At 65.6% G+C, this 19534-nt stretch overlaps 2 protein-coding genes and 1 long non-coding RNA gene across 5 annotated transcripts; 2 read left to right on the top strand and 1 right to left on the bottom strand.

Annotated features, from left to right (window-relative positions):
* The first annotated feature begins 4704 nt into the window (after window positions 1-4704).
* Window positions 4705-9305, top strand: PIP4K2C (phosphatidylinositol-5-phosphate 4-kinase type 2 gamma). Of its 2 annotated transcripts, XM_058861245.1 has the most exons (10): window positions 4705-4892; window positions 5543-5640; window positions 5732-5828; window positions 5912-6052; window positions 6120-6266; window positions 6359-6397; window positions 6643-6756; window positions 7601-7847; window positions 7940-8043; window positions 8648-9305. In XM_058861245.1, the coding sequence occupies exons 1-10, from the start codon at window positions 4728-4730 to the stop codon at window positions 8726-8728; spliced, it is 1233 nt and encodes a 410-aa protein (XP_058717228.1). In that variant the 5' UTR covers window positions 4705-4727; the 3' UTR covers window positions 8729-9305. The 2 variants fall into 2 exon arrangements, with proteins under 2 accessions (XP_058717228.1, XP_058717227.1); XM_058861244.1 differs by lacking the exon at window positions 8648-9305 and having other exon boundaries at window positions 7940-8218.
* A 243-nt stretch (window positions 9306-9548) lies between these two features.
* DTX3 (deltex E3 ubiquitin ligase 3) lies at window positions 9549-15617 on the top strand. Of its 2 annotated transcripts, XM_058861250.1 has the most exons (5): window positions 9549-9642; window positions 10585-10647; window positions 11881-12533; window positions 14462-14679; window positions 15022-15617. In XM_058861250.1, exons 2-5 carry the CDS (start codon window positions 10635-10637, stop codon window positions 15095-15097), a joined length of 960 nt encoding a protein of 319 aa, XP_058717233.1. In that variant the 5' UTR covers window positions 9549-9642; window positions 10585-10634; the 3' UTR covers window positions 15098-15617. The 2 variants fall into 2 exon arrangements, with proteins under 2 accessions (XP_058717233.1, XP_058717232.1); XM_058861249.1 differs by lacking the exon at window positions 10585-10647 and having other exon boundaries at window positions 9606-9642.
* On the bottom strand, window positions 13702-14520 carry LOC131590880 (uncharacterized). Its single transcript, XR_009280214.1, has 3 exons — window positions 14423-14520; window positions 13897-14276; window positions 13702-13812 (listed from the first exon to the last, which is right to left on the bottom strand). It is a non-coding gene; the product is annotated as an uncharacterized LOC131590880 (long non-coding RNA).
* Window positions 15618-19534: the final 3917 nt, after the last annotated feature.

The raw sequence follows: 19534 nt of genomic DNA, 5'->3' as shown, positions 1-19534 counted from the left end.
GTCCCCGTGTCCCCCCGCCCCCCCAGCGCTGCATGTCCCGCCCAGCGCGGCCGGAGGCTCAATAAAGGCTGGAGATGCTGAGAGGAGCCTGAGGGGGCTGAGGGGTCCGGGGGGGCTGAGGGGGTCCGGGGGGGCTGAGGGGGCTGAGGGGTGCGGGGGGGCTGGGGGGGCTGAGGGAGGTTTGGGGGGGCTGAGGGGGTCCGGGGGGGCTGAGGGGGCTGAGGGGTCCGGGGGGGCTGAGGGGGGTTTGGGGGGGCTGAGGGGGGCTGAGGGGGTCCGGGGGGGTTTGGGGGGGCTGAGGGGGGTTTGGGGGGGCTGAGGGGGTCCGGGAGGCTGAGGGGGGCTGGGTCACAGCGGGGACATTTTGGGGAGGGCCTCACTCGGGGCATTTGGGGGGCGCTCGTTCCAGGGATGGGGGAACACCGGGCATTCAGGGGAGGGGGAGGACAGGGGATCTGGGGAGGGGGCAGTGGGACCCCCCCCCTGCACGGGGCACTCTGCAGGTGCCACACCTGTCCCTGTGGGGTCACACCTGTCCCTGTGGGGTCACACCTGTCCCTGTGGGGTCACACCTGGGGTCACACCTGTCCCTGTGGGGTCACACCTGTCCCTGTGGGGTCACACCTGTCCCTGTGGGGTCACACCTGGGGTCACACCTGTCTCTGTGGGGTCACACCTGTCCCTGTGGGTCACACCTGGGGTCACACCTGGGGTCACACCTGTCCCTGTGGGGTCACACCTGGGGTCACCCTTGTCCCTGTGGGGTCACACCTGTCCCTCTGGGGTCACACCTGGGATCACATCTGTCCCTGTGGGGTCACACTTGGGGTCACACCTGTCCCTATGGGGTCCCACCTGTCCCTATGGGGTCACCCCTGGGGTCACACCTGTCCCTGTGGGGTCACCCCGTCCCTGTGGGGTCACACCTGGGGTCACACCTGTCCCTGTGGGATCACCCCTGGGGTCACACCTGTCCCTGTGGGGTCACCCCGTCCCTGTGGGGTCACACCTGGGGTCACACCTGGGGTCACACCTGTCCCTGTGGGGTCACACCTGGGGTCACACCTGGGGTCACATCTGTCCCTGTGGGGTCACACCTGGGGTCACACCTGGGGTCACACCTGTCCCTGTGGGGTCACACCTGGGGTCACACCTGGGGTCACACCTGTCCCTGTGGGGTCACACCTGGGGTCACACCTGGGGTCACATCTGTCCCTGTGGGGTCACACCTGGGGTCACACCTGTCCCTGTGGGGTCACATCTGTCCCTGTGGGGCCACACCTGTCCCTATGGGGTCACACCTGCCCCTGTGGGGTCACACCTGTCCCTGTGGGGTTACACCTGGGGTCACACCTGGGGTCACACCTGTCCCTATGGGGTCACACCTGTCCCTGTGGGGTTACACCTGTCCCTATGGGGTCACACCTGTCCCTGTGGGGTCACACCTGTCCCTGTGGGGTTACACCTGCCCCTATGGGGTCCCACCACTCCCCTGCAGGGATCAGATGCTCCCTCTTGGTTTCCCGGGGGTCCCAGTGGTGATCCTGTGTCCCCGCAGGTGTCGCAGCTCTTGAACCCCCCGGGGACACCCCACACCCGCCCCCACCTCCCTGGGCAGCCCCTTCCCACACCGAACCAAGGGTCAAACATCTCCTGATCCGAACTCTGCTCTCCCTGGCTCGGTTTAAGGCGTTTTCCTCAGGACAGGGCAGGAGGGAGCGGCCCCAGCTCGGTGCCACGTCCTGTCAGGGACAGCAGAGAGCCATGGGGTCCCCCCGAGCCCCCTCCTCTCCCGGCTGAACACCCCCAGCTCCCTCAGTGGACATTTTCCAGACTTTTCCTGAGCCTTTCTCCCCTTCTCTGGACACGCTCCAGCTCCTCAAAGTCCTCTGAAAGGAGGGGCCCAGACCTGGGCACAGCCCTGGAGCCTCAGCAGTGCCCGGATCAGGGGCCAGGCACGGCCCTGCTCCTGCTGGCCCCTCTTCCTGAGCAGGTGACATCGGCTCATGTCCAGCCCCTGTCCCCAGCAGCTCCCTGGCCTCTCCTCCCCCAGCCTGGCACATTCCATGGCCATGGCTCAGTGCAGGAGCCGGGCCCTGGCCTTGGTGACCCTCACCCTGCTGGGTCACCTCCCCCTGCAGCAGATCCACATCCCACCCTGCAGCAGATCCACATCCCACCCTGCAGCAGATCCACATCCCATCCTGCAGCAGATCCACATCCCACCCTGCAGCAGATCCACATCCCACCCTGCAGCAGATCCACATCTCACCCTGCAGCAGATCCACATCCCACCCTGCAGCAGATCCACATCCCACCCTGCAGCAGATCCACATCCCACCCAGCTCGGTGTCCTCAGGGAACCCGTGGGTGCCAGGTCATCAGTGGAGGTGTGAAACAGCAGCAGCCCCAACACCAACCCCGAGGAGCCCCACTGGTCCTGGCCCCACCTGGCCTTGGTTCCATCCCCCACCAGTCCTTGGGCCAGCAGCCGGGATTGTCCCCATGGAAGATCCACCCACCCCACCCACCGAGCCCACCATCAGCAGGGACACTGCAGGACACAGTGCTGGAGACCTTCCTAAAGTGCAGGGAGACCCATCCAGAACATTCCTGACTGCAGAGACCCATCCAGAACATTCCTGACTGCAGAGACCCATCCAGAACATTCCTGACTGCAGGGAGACCCATCCAGAACATTCCTGACTGCAGGGAGACCCATCCAGAACATTCCTGACTGCAGGGACACCCATCCAGAACATTCCTGACTGCAGGGAGACCCATCCAGAACATTCCTGATAACTCAGCCCCAGCCATCCTGTCCCTGCTGAGCGGTCACTTGGTCCCCAGGGACACCCGGCCAGGACCTGCCTGTCCCCGGTGCTGCTCTGCCCCCCGTGACAGCCTGACCCCCCAACCTCACCCCATGGGCACTCAGCTTCATCACCTTCATCATCATCCTCACTGTCACCTTCATCAGTGTCACCTTCATCATCGTCACCTTCATCATCATCCTCACTGTCACCTTCATCAGCGTCACCTTCATCATCATCCTCACTGTCACCTCCATCAGTGTCACCATCATCATCATCCTCACTGTCACCTTCATCATCGTCACCTTCATCATCATCCTCACTGTCACCTTCATCATCGTCACCTTCATCATCATCCTCACCTTCATCATCATCATCTTCATCATCATCATCATTGTCACCTTCATCATTGTCACCTTCATCATCGTCACCTTCATCATCGTCATCATCCTCACTGTCACCTTCATCATTGTCACCTTCATCATCATCATCCTCACCTTCATCATCGTCATCTTCATCATCATCATCCTCACCTTCATCGTCACCTTCATCATCGTCATCATCCTCACCTTCATCAATGTCACCTTCATCATCATCATCCTCACCTTCATCATTGTCACCTTCATCATCATCATCATTGTCACCTTCATCATTGTCACCTTCATCATCATCATCCTCACTGTCACCTTCATCAGCATCACCTTCATCATCTTCATCATCATCACCTTCACTGTCACCTTCATGATTGTCATCATTGTCACCTTTGTCATCTTCATCATCGTCACCTTCATCACTGTGATCTTCAGTGTCACTTTGATTGTCCCCTTCCCTGTCCCCTCTGTCCCTGCCCTGCTCCTCCCTGCCAATGTCAGCACAAACAAACAGTGCCCAATGTCCCCGAGAGCAGCCCCAGCTCCACCTGCTCCACCTGGGGACACCCAGAGCACACCTGGAGACACCCAGAGCACACCTGGAGACACCTGGAGACACCCAGAGCACACCTGGGGACACCCAGGGCACACCTGGGGACACCTGGAGACACCCAGAGCACACCTGGGGACACCTGGAGACACCCAGGGCACACCTGGGGACACCTGGAGACACCCAGAGCACACCTGGGGACACCTGGGGACACCCAGAGCACACCTGGAGACACCCATGGCACACCTGGAGACACCCAGGGCACACCTGGAGACACCCAGAGCACACCTGGGGACACCCAGGGCACACCTGGAGACACCCAGAGCACACCTGGAGACACCTGGGGACACCCAGAGCAACCTGGAGACACCCATGGCACACCTGGAGACACCCAGGACACACCTGGAGACACCCAGAGCACACCTGGGGACACCCGGAGCACACCTGGGGACACCCAGAGCACACCTGGGGACACCCATGGCAATGCTCCAGACCTGTGGGGTCACACCTGTCCCTGTGGGGATCACCTGTCCCCTGCAGGGATCACAAATGTCCTCTCTGCAGATCACACCTGTCCCCTGCCAGTGTCATACATGTCCCCAGTGGGATCACACGTGTGTCCTGCAGGTGTCACACGTGTCCTACAGGTGTCACACGTGTGTCCTGCAGGTGTCACACGTGTCCTGCCAGTGTCACACGTGTTCCCTGTGGCAATAACACAGCTGTTCCCTCCGGGTGTCACACGTGTCCTGCAGGTGTCACACGTGTGTCGTGCAGGTGTCACACGTGTCCCGGTCACGTGTCCCAGGGGGATCAAACACGTGTCCCGGTCACGTGTCCCTGTCACGTGTCCCGGGGTGTCTCACGTGCCTCCCAGGGTCTGTGGCGCCCCCTGGCGGCCGCTCGGGCCGGGCCCCGCCCCGCTCCTGGCGCCACTTCCGGGTTCCGGGCCCGCGCCGGGGCCGGGCGGAAGCGGCGGCGGAAGCGGCGGCCATGGCGGCGGCGGCGGCGGCGGGGGGTCCCTGTCCCGGCGCCGGCCCCGGCCCCGGCGCCGCCCGCACGAAGAAGAAGCAGAAGCGCTTCGTGCCGCAGCGCGTGAAGCTGCCGCGGGCCGCGGACCCGCTGCTGGCGGTGCTGGGCTGGGGGGTCACGCACCAGGTCAGGACCCGGTACCGGGACCCTCTCGGGACTCCGCGTCTCTTTCTCCCGGGACCCCCGCCCCAGCCCCGCTCCCCTCCCCGCCTCTCCGGGACCCCGCGGCCCCGGGATCTCCGTGCCGCTCCCTCCGGGACCCCCCCGTGTTTTCCCCGGTATCCGCTCAGCCCCCCCGCTCGGGACCACCGTGTCTCTTCCCTGGGACCGTCATTTCCCCCGGAGCTCCCGCGTCTCCCCCTGCCCGGGATCCCGGGTCCCCCATCCCTTGGCTCCATCCCCCCGGGACCCCCGGGACCCCCTGTCCCCACCCTTGGGGGACCCCCGGGGGTTGGGGGCTGTCACTGGCCCCGCTGTGAGCCCGGGGCTCTGGGGGTCCGGGGCTCTGGGGGTCTGGGCTCTGGGGGTCTGGGGCTCTGGGCTTTGGGGGTCTGGGCTCTGGGGGTCTGGGCTCTGGGGGTCTGGGGCTCTGGGCTTTGGGGGTCTGGGCTCTGGGGGTCTGGGCTCTGGGGGTCCGGGGCTCTGGGGGTCCGGGGCTCTGGGGGTCCGGGGGTCTGAGCTTTGGGGCTCTGGGGCTCTGGGGGTCTGAGCTTTGGGTCTCTGGGGGTCTGGGGCTCTGGGGGTGGTTCCTGGCGGTCCCAACGCGCCCTCCCCAGATCAATGAGCTGAGCCAGGTGCCGCTGCCCGTGATGCTGTTGCCCGATGACTTCAAAGCCAGCTCCAAAATCAAGGTCAACAACCACCTGTTCAACAGGTGAGCGGCATGGGCGGGGGGCGTGGGGAGCGTCCCGCAGTGGGGGACACCCAAAAACTCACGTAGTGCCACGACCCCCCCCCAAACTCAGGGAGAACCTGCCCAGCCACTTCAAGTTCAAGGAATACTGTCCCCAGGTGTTCCGCAACCTGCGGGAGCGCTTTGGCATCGACGACCAGGACTACCAGGTGGGCGGGGGGGGCGCTTTGAGAGGACCCCCGGGCCCTCCCCGGGCTCCTGGCCACTGCTCCCCTCCCCGTGTGCCCCCCAGGTGTCCCTGACTCGGAGCCCCCCGCGCTGGGCGGGCAGCGGCCACCGGCTGCTGCTCTCGGCCGACCGGACGCTGGTGCTGAAGGAGCTCTCGAGCGAGGACGTGGCCGATGTCCACGGGCTGCTGTCCCACTACCACCAGGTACGGGGGGCCCGAGGTGCGCGGGGGCGTCCCCGAGCGCGGCGGCGTCACCTCTGTCCCCCCCCAGTACGTGGTGCAGTGCCACGGGCAGACGCTGCTGCCGCGGTTCCTGGGCATGTACCGGGTGAGCGTGGACAGTGAGGACACCTACCTGCTGGTGATGAGGAACCTGTTCAGCCACCGCCTGCCCGTGCACAGGAAGTACGACCTGAAGGTATTGGGGTGACCCCTGAGCCCCCTTGACTCCCATCATGGGGCAGCCTCTCCCCAAGAGCTGTCCCATCACCTCTGTTATGTTCTCTCCAGGGTTCCCTCGTGGACCGAGAGGCCAGTGACAAGGAGAAGGTATGGCAGGAGGATGCTGTGAGCCCCCCAATTTAGGTGGGGGGGGTCTCCAGGCCTAATTTTCCCTTCCCCCTAATAATGACAGCTCATTACCTGCCCCTGTACCCCAAGAAGGGCTCATTCCCTTGAAGAGGGGCTCACCCGTGACCCCCACAGGTACAGCCTGTGCCTGGGGGGTCCTGCAGCCCAGGGTGTCCCCTCCAGCTCAGGGGTGTCTGGGGGGTCTGCCCCCCGTCCCTCTGCAGGGCAAGGAGCTGCCCACGCTGAAGGATGTGGATTTCCTCAACAAGAACGAGAAGGTGTTCGTGGAGGAGGAGCAGCAGCGCGAGTTCATGGAGAAGCTCAAGCGGGATGTGGAGGTGGGAACTGAGGGGCTGCACCTGCAGGGAGCCATTGAGGGGGGGCTGTCCCCTGCCCCCACCAGCTGTGGGAGTGGCCCCAACCCCAGGTGACCCTTTTGTCTGGCCTCCTGCTACCCAGACTGTGAGGGTTTGGGGGGCAGGCCCCCCTGTACCCAGACTGTGAGGGTCTGAGGGGCAGATCCCCCTGTGCCCAGGCTCTGAGGGTTTGGGGGGCAGGTCCCCCTGTACCCAGGCTGTGAGGGTTTGGGGGGGCAGACCCCCCTGTACCCAGGCTGTGAGGGTTTGGGGGGCAGACCCCCCTGTGCCCAGGCTCTGAGGGTTTGGGGGGCAGACCCCCCTGTACCCAGGCTGTGAGGGTCTGAGGGGCAGACCCCCCTGTACCCAGGCTCTGAGGGTTTGGGGGGCAGGTCCCCCTGTGCCCAGGCTGTGAGGGTTTGGGGGGCAGACCCCCCTGTACCCAGGCTCTGAGGGTTTGGGGGCCAGACCCCCCTGTACCCAGGCTGTGAGGGTTTGGGGGGGCAGACCCCCCTGTGCCCAGGCTGTGAGGGTTTGGGGGGGCAGACCCCCCTGTACCCAGGCTCTGAGGGTTTAGGGGAGCCCTCCCTGGGGCTGTGGAAGTGTCCCCCACCCCTAATGACCCCTTGGCTGTCCCCCTTGGCAGCCCTGAGAGTCCAAGGGGTTTCTGGGGACCTTGTCAAGTATTTGATGGTTGTGGGGGTCCCCTTCTCAGTGTTCAGGCTCTGGGGGTTTGGGGGGGCCATGCCCAGGCTCTGGGGGTTTTGGGGTGCAGCCCCCGAGGGTTTTGGTGTGCCCCCCCCCAATTCCTGCCGTTGCTCCCCAGTTCCTGGTGCAGCAGAAGCTGATGGACTACAGCCTGCTCCTGGGCATCCATGAGGTGGAACGGGGGGAGCAGGAGGAGGAGGAAGAGCTGGAGGAAGAGGAGCTCGGGGGTGGTGACGAGGCGGGGCTGGGGGACCCCTATGGCACCTCCCCGGAGGGCCTGGGGGGGCTCCTCAACTCCTACCGGCCCCTGGGGCCCGGGGAATTCGACCCCTGCGTGGACGTGTACGCCCTGCGTGGGGCCGAGGGTGAGCTGGAGGGGTTTGGGGTGAGGGGGGTCGTGGGGGGGGGGGTTTTGGGGGTGCAGGGAGCGCTGAGCCCCCCTTGCTGTGCCCCCCAGGAGCCCCCCGGCGCGAGGTTTATTTCATGGGGCTCATCGATGTCCTCACCCAGTACGACGCCCGCAAGAAGGCGGCGCACGCGGCCAAGACCGTCAAACACGGGGTGAGCGGGGGCCCGAGCTGGGGGACAGCACCCCCGGCCTGGGGGGTGGCAGGGGCCCCCCATGGGTATTTTGGGGAGTTCTTGGAGTGCCAAAGGCGGGGAGAGGAAGAGGTTGGGGGGACCTGGGCCAACCCTTCAAGGGAGGCTTTGAGCGGGGGTTAAAGCCCCAGCAGGGTCTGGGGGCAGGAGGGGTGGGGGGAGGCTGGGACTGAGGGTGGCTGTGGGGGGGTCAGGTGGAGCTGTAGGGGGTGCCCAGGAAGGTGTTGGTTCCTGTGGAGGAGTTTGGGGGACGGGTCAGTTCCCAGGGGTGTTGTGGGGGGAGTAGGGGGCTGAGGGTTGTCAGGAGTGGCTGGGGGTCGGTTCCCGGGGTATCTGGGGCAGGGCTCTGTTCCTGGGGTGATTTAGGGGGTGTCAGGAGGGGCTGGGGGTCGATTCCTGGGGTATCTGGGGCAGGGCTGTGTTGCTGGGGTGTTTCAGGGGGTGTCAGGAGGGAATGGGGGTCGGTTCCCGGGGTATCTGGGGCAGGGCTCTGATCCTGGGGTGATTTAGGGGGTGTCAGGAGGGGCTGGGGGGTGTGTGTGGGGTCTGAGCTGGTGCACCCCAGGCCGGAGCCGAGATCTCCACGGTGCACCCCGAGCAATACGCCAAGCGCTTCCTCGACTTCATCACCAACATCTTTGCCTGAGGGGGGGCCCCCGGCCCCTCCCCATGGGACCAAAACCCCCCCGGGTGCGCTGCCCCCTCCCCACGCCCAGGGCCTCTGCAGCAGCCCCTCCCCACAGGGGGTTTCACTACTCAAGTGCCTTAACTTTATGTAAGGGGGGCCTGGGGGGCTCTGGCCCCGGCGCTGGGGGGGTCTGGGGTGCCCCTACCCTGCACAAGGGGCTCTGGGACCTTTCTGCCCCTCCCAAAGCTGGGAGGGAGTCAAACACTACTCGCCCCAGGGAGGGGGGGTTTGGGGGGTCCCCACTCCTGACCTCCCGCGGGTGCAGCCCCCAGCCCTCTTCTGGACGAGACTGGGGGGACACACCCTGCCCCCCTCCGTGTGGGACCTGGGGGGGCTCCACAGCTCCCCCCTTTACTGCAGCTCCCGGGGGGGGTCAGGGGAGGACCCCGGCCTGGTGTGACCCCCCCGGGGGGCGGGGCCGTGCTGGGCTGACACCCCTGTCCCCCATTTGTGGGAGTGTCGCGTGTCGTGTCCCCCACCCCCATTTTATGGGGCTCCTTCCCCCGCTCCGTACCCCGAGAAATAAATTATTGAACCGGCTCTGAGTCTGCGCCGTTCCCTGGGCCCCTCGGACCCCCCTATTCTCCTCAAGCCCCCCCCGCTCCTCCGTTCCCACGGACCCCCCGAATTCCCGGCTGGACCCCCGGGCCCGGCCCCGCCCCGGCCCCGCCCCCTGCCGGCTCAGCCCCGCCCCCTCCCGGCGCGTTGCCATGGTGACGCCCTCCCCAGCCGGCCCCGCGCGCCGTTGCCATGGCCCCGCCCCTCCCCCCGTTGCCATGGCGGCCCCGCCCCGCGCGGTCACGTGACGCGGCCGCGCGCAGGGCGCCCCCCGCCGCCGGACGCGCCCGCGATGCTGCGCCCGCCCGGGCCCGGTGGGTGCGGGACCCCCGAGACCCCTCCGGGACCCCCCGGCACCGCCCCGGCCTCCCCGCCGCGCCCCCCGCCCCGGCCTGGCCCCCGGTAGCCCTCTCTGCCCGCGCCCCCCGCCCCGGGCCTGGTGCTGCCTCCACCGCAGCGGCCCCCCCGGGCCCCTCCCCGGGCCTCGCCGCCCCCCTCGGGCCTCAGCGGGACCCCCCGAACCCCCCGGGCCTTACCGGGACTCACCGACCCTCCCTCGGGTCTCATCGGGACCCCCGGGACCCTCCCCGGGCCTGTTCTGTCCCCGCCCCGGGCCCGTCCTGTCACCGGCCGGGTCCGCCCGGGCCTCACCGGGACCCCCGGGCCTGTCCTGCCCTCCCCGGGCTTTACCGGGACCCCCGGGCCTGTCCCGCCCTGCCCGGGCCTTACCGGGACCCCCGGGCCTGTCCCGCCCTGCCCGGGCCTTACCGGGGACCCCCGGGCCTGTCCCGTCCTCCCCGGGCCTTACGGGGACCCCCAGCCCCCCCGGGCCTTCTCAGCCCCCCCATTCCGGGCCGCATCCCTCATCCCCCGCCCTGACCCCCCGCGTGGAGCCCCTCGGGGGGATGGGGGTCCCGGGGGGGGCAGCGTGTCCAGCACCCCCGGTCCGCGGGGCCCCCCCACACTGATGCCTGGGAAAACAGCCCTCGATGCCCGGTCCGGAGGTGCTGAATGGGTCTGGGGGGGCCGGGGGTGCTGGGGACCCCCAGGAGCTGGTGATCGCCCCCCAGAAGTGCCGGGGGGGTGCTGGGGCTCGTGGGTGATGTGGGGTCCCCTGGGGACACGGAGGGGGTGACGCTGCTGTTGTTATTGTAGGGTGACCTGCTCGGGGGGGGTCTGGGGGAGGCCCCAAACTGGGTCTGGGGGGTGGTGGGGGCCACCTGTGACCCCCCCTTGTCCCCGCCGTGTCCCCCCAGCCCCGGGCTCGTGGCTCTGCTGATCCAGCGCGTCTCCGCTCGTGTCCCCCATGGGCTCACCAGGTGGGTGTGGGGGACACCCCGCTCCGGGAACCCCCCCGGGCCGTGTGAGCCCCACTCGTGCGCGGCCCCTGGCTCCGGGAACCCCCTCTGGACCCTCCCCCCGGGCTGCGGGGAACTCCTTGCCCACCCCACAGCTGTGGGACCCCCCTGGCTCTGGAGACCCCTTTGGAACACCTCTTGGGTTCTGGGGACCCCCCTTGGGTACCCCCCGGCAGTGGGGACCCCGCGGGATGGGGAGGGTGGTTCTGGGGAGGCCCCAAACCTCGTCCCCACCCCCCAGGGGTCACGGCCTGGTGACACTCCCGGGGTGTCCCAGCTTTGGGGGACAGGGGAAGGTTTAACCCTTGAGGTGGCACCTTGGGTGGGTAAACGTCCTCCCAGTGGGGCAGGGGACACTGTGGCCCTCTCAGGAACCCCCCTGGAGGCTGTGCCTGGGCTCTGAGCATTCTGGGGGGGTCCCTTAAGTGCCCAAACTCAGAGGCTTTTGGGGGGGTCATGTTTAGACTGATGGTTTTGGGGGGTGACCCAGATTCCCCAAACTCTGGCATTTTGTGGGCTCCATGCCCAATGTTAGAGGGTTTTGGGGCTCCATGCCTCTGAGAGGTTTTGGGGGTCCGTGCCCAGTCTCAGGCTTTGAAGATCCCATGCCCAGATTTTGGGGTTCCAAGGGTCCCAGGGCCAGCCCTTAATGGTTTTGGGGTGTCCCCCCACCATGTTTGTCCTGTCGAGGATGTTGGGGTGTGTGGGGGCCACCAGGTGATGGTGCCAATGGGGTCCAGACTCTGGGAGTTTTGGGGGTCCCGTGCCCAGTCCTTGGCAGTTTCGGGGTTCTCCAGTGTCTTTTGTGCTGTCGAGGATGTCGGGGTGCAGGGGGACCCCAAGAGCCAGGTGATGCTGGCGGTGGGGTCCAGGCTCAGAAGGTTTTTTTGGGGTGCATCTCCATCCCCTGCTGGTTTGGGGTATCCGTGGGTGTTTCGGGGGTCTGTGCCTGGACCCTGGTGGTTTGGGGTGCCCAGCCGGGCGGTTTCAGGGTGTCCCCGCAGTGTCGTTCATGCTGTAGAGGATGTCGGGGTGCGGGAGCCCCCCCAGGAGTTGGGTGACAGCGGGGTCCATGTCCTTGCCCAGCCCCTGATGTTTTGGGGTGTCCACGGGTGTTTAGGGGTCCGTACCCAATCTCGGGGTGTTTCGGGGTGTCCGTGCGCAGCCGCTGACGCTGCCGGGGTGTCCCCGCAGTGTCGTTCGTGCTGTCGAGGATGTCGGGGTGCGGGGGCCCCGCCAAGAGCCGGGTGACGGTGCCGAAGCGCGTGTGGGAGTTCGTGACGCGGGAGCGAGCGGCGCGCCTGGCGCTGCTGGCGCAGGAGGCGCGGGTGCGGATCCTGGTGGACGGCGAGACCCCCGAGCTGTACGTGCTGCAGCTCTGCGCGACCCCCCCGGGCCCCCCCGGCGGCGCGGGGCTCTGCCCGGCCCGCAAGGCGCTCAAGGCGCTGCTCAAGGAGACGGAGAAGGAGCTGAAGAAGCGCAGCCAGCGGCACGGGGAGGTGTTGGGGGCCCGCCCGGAGCCCCCCGCGGGCGCCGCCGGCCCCCCCGGAGCGGGCCCGGCCCGGGACGAGGAGCCGGAGCGGCAGTGCCCGATCTGCCTGGGCGAGATGCGGGGCCCGCGCACGCTGGAGCGCTGCCGGCACTCGTTCTGCGGGGAGTGCATCGCCCGGGCGCTGCAGGTGCGCTCCGCCTGCCCCGTCTGCGGCCGCTTCTACGGGCAGCTGGTGGGCAACCAGCCCCCCGACGGGCGCATGCTGGTCACCCGCGACGCCGCGCTGCCCCTGCCCGGCTACGAGGCCTTCGGCACCATCATCATCCAGTACGTCTTCCCGCCCGGCGTGCAGGGGGTGAGTGCGGCACGGGCCGGGGCGGGACTGGGGGGTGGGCTCAAATCCCCTTGGGTGGCCCTGGTCCAGCCCTATGCCCCCTGTGCCCCAGTGGGAACCCCGAGTGCCCCAGGTTCAGCTCTGTGCCCCCAAATCCTGCTGAGTGTCCCCAGCATCCCTGGGTGCCCCAAAACTCTGCTGAGTGCCCCAACCCAGTCCTGTGTCCCCAGTGTTCCTGGTTGCCCCAAACGTGCCCCAAAGGCTCCTGGTCCAGCTATGTGTCCCCAACAGCCCTGGGTGCCCCCAAGTCCTGATGAGTGCACCCATCCATGGTCTGTGGCTCTGGCACCCCTGGGTGTCCCCAAATCTTGTTGGCTGGTCCTGGCACAGTACTGTGTCCCCAGCACCCTCAAGTCCTGATGGGTGGCCCTGTGTGTCCCCAAATACCCCTGACCCAGCTCTGTGCCCCCAGTGCCCCTGGGTGTCCCCAAACCCTGCTGGGTGTACCCAGCTTCCCTGGGTTGTCCACACATCCTGACAGGTGTCCCTGGGTGTCCCCAAATCCTTTTGGGTGCTGCTGGCACCTCTGGTGCCCCCAAATGCCCCTGACACAGCCGTGTGTCCCTAATACCCCTGGGTGCTCCCAACACCCCTGGGTGCCTCAAACCCTGCTGGGTGACCCCAGCCCTGATCCCCCTCCCCCCATCCCTCCTGTACCCCCATCCCTCCTGTACCCCCATCCCTTGCCCCCCACCCTCCAGGCAGGTGGAATATTCCCATCCCTTTCCCCTGCCCTTACCTGCTGTGTGTCCCCTCCATGCCCTGTGCACCTGGGGGTGCAGTACCTGGGCACCAGGTGGGCAGTGGCACCTGTCCCGTGTGCTCCCCGTCACTTCTGCCCCGTACCCGAGCCCCTGTACCAGGGGGGCAGTGCCCCGGGGCCAAACAGGCACCGGCATCCGTCCCCCCGTGCCCCCCGTCACTGCTGTGACCCCCCACGGGTGGAACACCTGTACCCTGGCAGCAGGTGGGCACTGACACCTGTGCCCCTGTCACTGACACCTGTGCCCCTGTCAGTCACTGGCACCTGTGCCCCTGTCAGTCACTGACACCTGTACCCCTGTGACTGACACCTGTGTCCCTGTCAGTCACTGACACCTGTGCCCCTGTCAGTCACTGACACCTGTACCCCTGTCAGTCACTGGCACCTGTGCCCCTGTCAGTCACTGACACCTGTGCCCCTGTCAGTCACTGACACCTGTGCCCCTGTGACTGACACCTGTACCCCTGTGACTGACACCTGTACCCCTGTGACTGACACCTGTGCCCCTGTCAGTCACTGACACCTGTGCCCCTGTCACACCTGTGTCCCTGTGACTGACACCTGTACCCCTGTCAGTCACTGACACCTGTGCCCCTGTCAGTCACTGACACCTGTGCCCCTGTCAGTCACTGACACCTGTGCCCCTGTCAGTCACTGACACCTGTACCCCTGTCAGTCACTGACACCTGTACCCCTGTCACTGACACCTGTGCCCCTGTCAGTCACTGGCACCTGTACCCCTGTCAGTCACTGACACCTGTACCCCTGTCAGTCACTGACACCTGTGCCCCTGTCAGTCACTGACACCTGTGCCCCTGTGACTGACACCTGTACCCCTGTGACTGACACCTGTGCCCCTGTGACTGACACCTGTACCCCTGTCAGTCACTGACACCTGTGCCCCTGTCACTGACACCTGTGCCCCTGTCAGTCACTGACACCTGTGTCCCTGTCAGTCACTGACACCTGTGTCCCTGTCAGTCACTGACACCTGTGCCCCTGTCAGTCACTGGCACCTGTGCCCCTGTGACTGACACCTGTACCCCTGTCAGTCATTGACACCTGTGCCCCTGTCAGTCACTGACACCTGTGTCCCTGTCCCTTCCCTGTCCGTGCCCCGGTGCAGGTGGAACACCCGAACCCGGGGGTGCGGTACCCCGGCACCACGCGCGTCGCGTACCTGCCCGACTGCCCCGAGGGGAACAAGGTGCTGGGGCTGTTCCGCAAGGCCTTTGCCCAGCGCCTCACCTTCACCGTGGGCACCTCGCTGACCACCGGCCGTGCCAACGTCATCACCTGGAACGACATCCACCACAAGACCAACTGCACCGGCGGGCCCCAGCTGTGCGGGGGGCACCTGGGGGGGCTGGGAACGCCTGGGGGGCACCTGGGGGGCACCTGAAGGGTTGGGGAACGAGATCCACCACGGGACCGACTGCACCCAGCTGTGCCAGGGGGGTGTGGGGGCACCCGGGGGGGCTGATGGGCACCTGTGGATGGGGGGGGGCACCTGGGAGGGCACCTGAGGGGTTGGGGAGCAACATCCACCACAAGACCAGTGGCCCCAGCTGTGTGGGAGGGGGGAACTGGGGGGACTGGGGGGTCCCTGGGGTGTGGGGGGGAAGGGGTGAGGGGAGAGCACCCAGCGGGGGGCACAGCCTGACTCACTCCCCCCTCTGCCCCCAGGTTCGGGTACCCCGACCCCACGTACCTCGCCCGGGTGCAGGAGGAGCTGCGGGCCAAGGGCATCACCGAGGACTGAGTGGGGGGGCAGGGACCCCTCCCGGGCAGGGGGATCCCCCCATGCACCGGGACCCCCCCAGGATCACCCCGGGCAGCAAGGACCCCCCGGACCCTCCCTGGGCAGGGGGAACCTCCCCAGACAGCAGGACCCCCAGGCAGGGGGATCCCTCCATACAACGGGACCCCCCGGGGCAGGAGGAGCACCCCCCTGGGTAGAGGGATCCCCCCATTCAACGGGACCCCCCATGCAGGGGGATCCCCCCATACAACGGGACCACCCTGAGCAGGGGGAGCCCCCCGGCCCCCCTGGCTGGCAGTGGGGGGCACAAGGAGGGGGCCAGGCCCCCCCAGGGAGGCTGGTGCCACACAGCCCCCGCAGCACGGACAGACGGACCCCTGTACATACCCCTGACCCCCAGGACAGACAGGGGGATCCCTGACCCCCCAGCCCCGGGGGGGTCCCACCCTCGGGGGGGGTTATTTATTTTTTATTTCCCCCCCAGGTCTGTAACTTTACTCCAATAAAAATATGCAATGGATTGAGGGGTGCCAGGGGGCTGGGGGAGGGGAGGGGTCACCAGGAGCTCCGGGAGGCGCAGGGGGGTGGCGGTTCTGGGTGGGGGTGCAGGGGGGGACAGGGCTGGGGACACTGGCTTGGGGACAAGAGATAAGGGGTTTTGGGATGGGAGGAGATGGGGATGTTGGGATGACATCGGGATGGCATCAGGACATTGGGATGGGGATGTGGGCGTGGGACAGCAGGATGGAAACGTTGGCCTTGGGCTGTGTGGATGGGACTTTGGGACATTGGGACACTTGGATGGGACATTGGGACACTTGGATGGGACATTGGGACATTGGGACACTGGGATGGGACATTGGGACACTGGGATGGGGATGTGTGATGGGGACACTGGGCTGGGAGCTGAGCTGGGGACAGCGGGATCAGACTCCAGGCTGGGACACAGCCCAGTGTCCTGGGAGACGAGGATGAAAACATTGGGGAGGAAAACTGAAATAGAACATTGGAATTTTGGGATGCAGGCACTGGGCTGGGCCCTGAGGCCAGGGGGATATTGGGGTGGAACAACACAGAGTTATGGACTGGGTTAGGAGAACCCTAAAAACCACCTGGTCCCACCCCTGCCATGGGCAGGGACACCTCCCACTATCCCAGGCTTCTCCAAGCCCCATCCAACCTGGCCTTGGACACTTCCAGGGATGGGGCAGCCACAGCTCCTCTGGGAAATCCATTCCAGGGCCTCCCCACCCTCACAGCCAGGAATTCCTTCCCAATATCCCAACTGCCCTCTGGCACTGGGGAGCCATTCCCTGTGTCCTGTCCCTCCATCCCTTGTCCCAAGTCCCTCTCCAGCTCTCCTGGAGTCCCTTCAGGCCCTGGAAGGGGCTCTGAGCTCTCCCTGGAGTGAGGTGAGCATCCCCAGCTCTCCCAGCCTGGCTCCAGAGGGGCTCCAGCCCTTGGAGCAGCTCCGTGGCCTCCTCTGGACTGGCTCCAGCAGCTCCAGGTCCTCCCTGTGTGGGTCCCCAGGGCTGGAGAAGCTCTGCAGGTGGGGTCTCACCTGAGCAGGGCAGAGAGGCAGAACCCCCCTCCCCTCTGCCCAGGCTGGGGGCTCAGCCCAGCTTGGGGGTCTCTGGGCTGGGGCAGGTCCAGCTCTCACCCCCCCAGCACCCCCAGGTCCTTCTCCCAGGGCTGCTCCATCTGCTCATCCCCCTGGATCCATCCCTGGGCTTGCCCTGACCCAGGGGCAGCACCTGCCCTTGGCTTTGTTAAACCTCAGGAGATTCCCACAGGACGCTGCTCCAGCTCGTCCAGGTCCCTCGGGATGGCCCCGTCCTTCAGGGCTGTCCCTGACCCTCAGCTCGGTGTCACAGCTCAGGGTGGCCTCGGTGCCCCGTCCGTGTCAGGGATGAATGGATCCAGTGACACCAGTCCCAGTGTGACCCCTGAGGGCACCACTGGTCACCGATGTCCACTGGGACTCTGAGCCACCGCCCACGAGCCTCTGGATGTGACTGTGAGGCCAATTCTGCATCCAGGGAACAGCCCAGCCCTGGAATCCCCATTTGGATGTTGGGGAATCGTGCCAAAAGCTCCCTGGAAATCCAGATAATCGAAATCCTGGTGCCTCCCCTGTGTCCTGACGAGGTCCCTCCTCAGGGGCAGGACCTGGCCTTGGTTAGGCCGAGCTGGGGTTCCCAAATCCCCTCCCTGCTCCTGCAGGACCATCCCAGGAGGATCCGTCCCGTGACTCCCCCAGCCCCAGGGGGGCTTTGCCAGAATCCTCTTCTCCATCTTTCCCAAAAACGGGGCCAAAGTTTCCCTTTCTCAGCCAGACGGAACTTCCCGGCCTGCCAGGAGTCCTCAATTTCATCAGGGCCATAGGGGATGGGGGCTATAGGGGATATGGGGGTTACAGGGGGGCTATAGGGGATATGGGGGGCTATAGGGGATATGGGGGGCTATAGAGGGGGCTATAGGGTATATGGGGGACTATAGGGTATATGGGGGGCTATAGGGGGTATGGGGGGCTATAGAAGGGGCTATAGGGGATATGGGGGGCTATAGGGGATATGGGGGGCTATAGAAGGGGCTATAGGGGGTATGGGGGGCTATAGAAGGGGCTATAGGGGATATGGGGGGCTATAGGGTATATGGGAGGATATAGGGGATACGGGGCCCTACAGGGGATGGGGGATCCAGGGCATTTCTCACCCCAGCCCAGTTTCTGCAGAGCCCAGCAGGGAGCGCAGCTGGAGCACAGCTGGGCTGGGCTCGAGGCTGTCGGGAGAGGTCCGGAGCACCTGAGTCCTGCTACAACCTTCAGTGGATTTCCCCCTCCCAGAGGCCCCCAGATTCACCTGGGCACCCCCTGAGCTCCCTGTGGGCACCCTGAGGCCCACAGAGTCCTCCCCGGTGAACTCCCCGCGGGATCGTGGATCAGCCACTCCTGGCTCTGCCAGGACAGGGCTGGGTTTTGCAGCAGCTGGGAGGGGCTTGGCTGGGACCTGGGCTGGTTCTGTCCCACCTCAGCCACGGAGGGATTCTCTTCCAGGCACGAGAGGCTCCTACCTTCGAGTGAATGGGATGAGGGAACCGTCTGGAGTTTGTTTATTGTCGGGGATGTTTGTCCGTGGGAATAATTTCTTTTCTTAGACCTTTGGTTATTAATATTGGTGCTGTTCCTGCTCCTTCTCTTATCTCGTTGCTGTTTCCAGTAAATTGTTCTTATCTCCCCCTGGGATCTTCGCCTTTTGTGTCTCCAGCTGGAGGGGGAGCAGTGTCGGCTTTGGAGTCTCTAAACTGGGGACCTAAACCAGCGCCACAAACCTGCCAGGGAAGGGAGGCACCAGTGCATGGCTGGAGATGCAGCCTGAGCCTCCCAGCACCACCTGCAGCAGCACCCTTGGGGAACTGGTCCCACGGTGATGTGGCAGCGCTGAAAGGACCGAGTGGGACACGTGGGACTCATTTCAAGAATGGCCTCAGGGACCCCCGGGCCAGAGAGCTCAGGATGGGCTGGGGGTGTCACATTCTCTGTCAGGCACCAGCCCTGGGGATCTGTAATGGGCTCTTAAAAACCGCACTCAAGGCAGGGGTGGTGGGACCTCCGAGCACGGGGATCCCCTGGTGAGAGAACAGCCGAGTGTGACCCTGCCCTGCCCAGCCCCGGCTGATGTAGGAGGGAACGAGGAACGCGTCGGGAAGAGTTTGGATCAGCCCTGCCTCAAGCAAAGCAAATCCATCCCTCGATTGCTTCTGCTCATGGACCTGGCTGCTCCTGGCGGGAGATGCAGAGGGAGACACAAACGTCCCTCAAGGGGCTTTGACTTTGGGGTGAGGAGTCTGGAACGTGGAGCTCTGTCCCGCTGGTTGTGGATGGATGGTGCTGCAGCAGCTGCGAGCTCTGGATGCTCCCCGGTGTCCTGGGACAGATCCAGGGTGGAAACATCGGCAGCCAGGACTGACCAACCCCACAGACACCCGGGACAGCCAGGGGTGAAACTCCTGAGTGTGTGGGTCCAGCTGGAACGTGACGTGGGGTGTGGAATAAAGGATGAGTGGAGGGTGTGGGATCAGGAATGAGTGGAGGGTGTGGGATATGGAATGAGTGGAGGGTGTAGGATCAGGAATGAGTGGAGGGTGTGCAGTAAGGGGTGGGGAATGCCCTGGTTGTGGCCAGGACAGGGTTAATTTCTGCTGTGAGAGCAGGGCCAGGACCCGGGGTCCTCCTGAACCGCTTGGTACCAACGCTGCTGTTCCTGTTCCTGATCTCGTTGCTGCCTCCAGAAAATTCTTCTTCCCTCCACCACCACTGCTGCCCTCTGTGCCCCCAGCTGGGTCAGGGGGCACCGAATTTGGGCCATCCCAGAGTTATTGACCAATGAAAGGGAAATGAAAGGATCACAGCCCCCTGTGTCCCCCACCCTCACCTTT

This window comes from Poecile atricapillus, chromosome 35 (genome assembly GCF_030490865.1).
Source record: "Poecile atricapillus isolate bPoeAtr1 chromosome 35, bPoeAtr1.hap1, whole genome shotgun sequence".
NCBI classification, from domain to species: domain Eukaryota; kingdom Metazoa; phylum Chordata; class Aves; order Passeriformes; family Paridae; genus Poecile; species Poecile atricapillus.
Note: the sequence above shows the minus strand (reverse complement) of the source record. Positions and strands in the feature narration are given on the sequence as shown.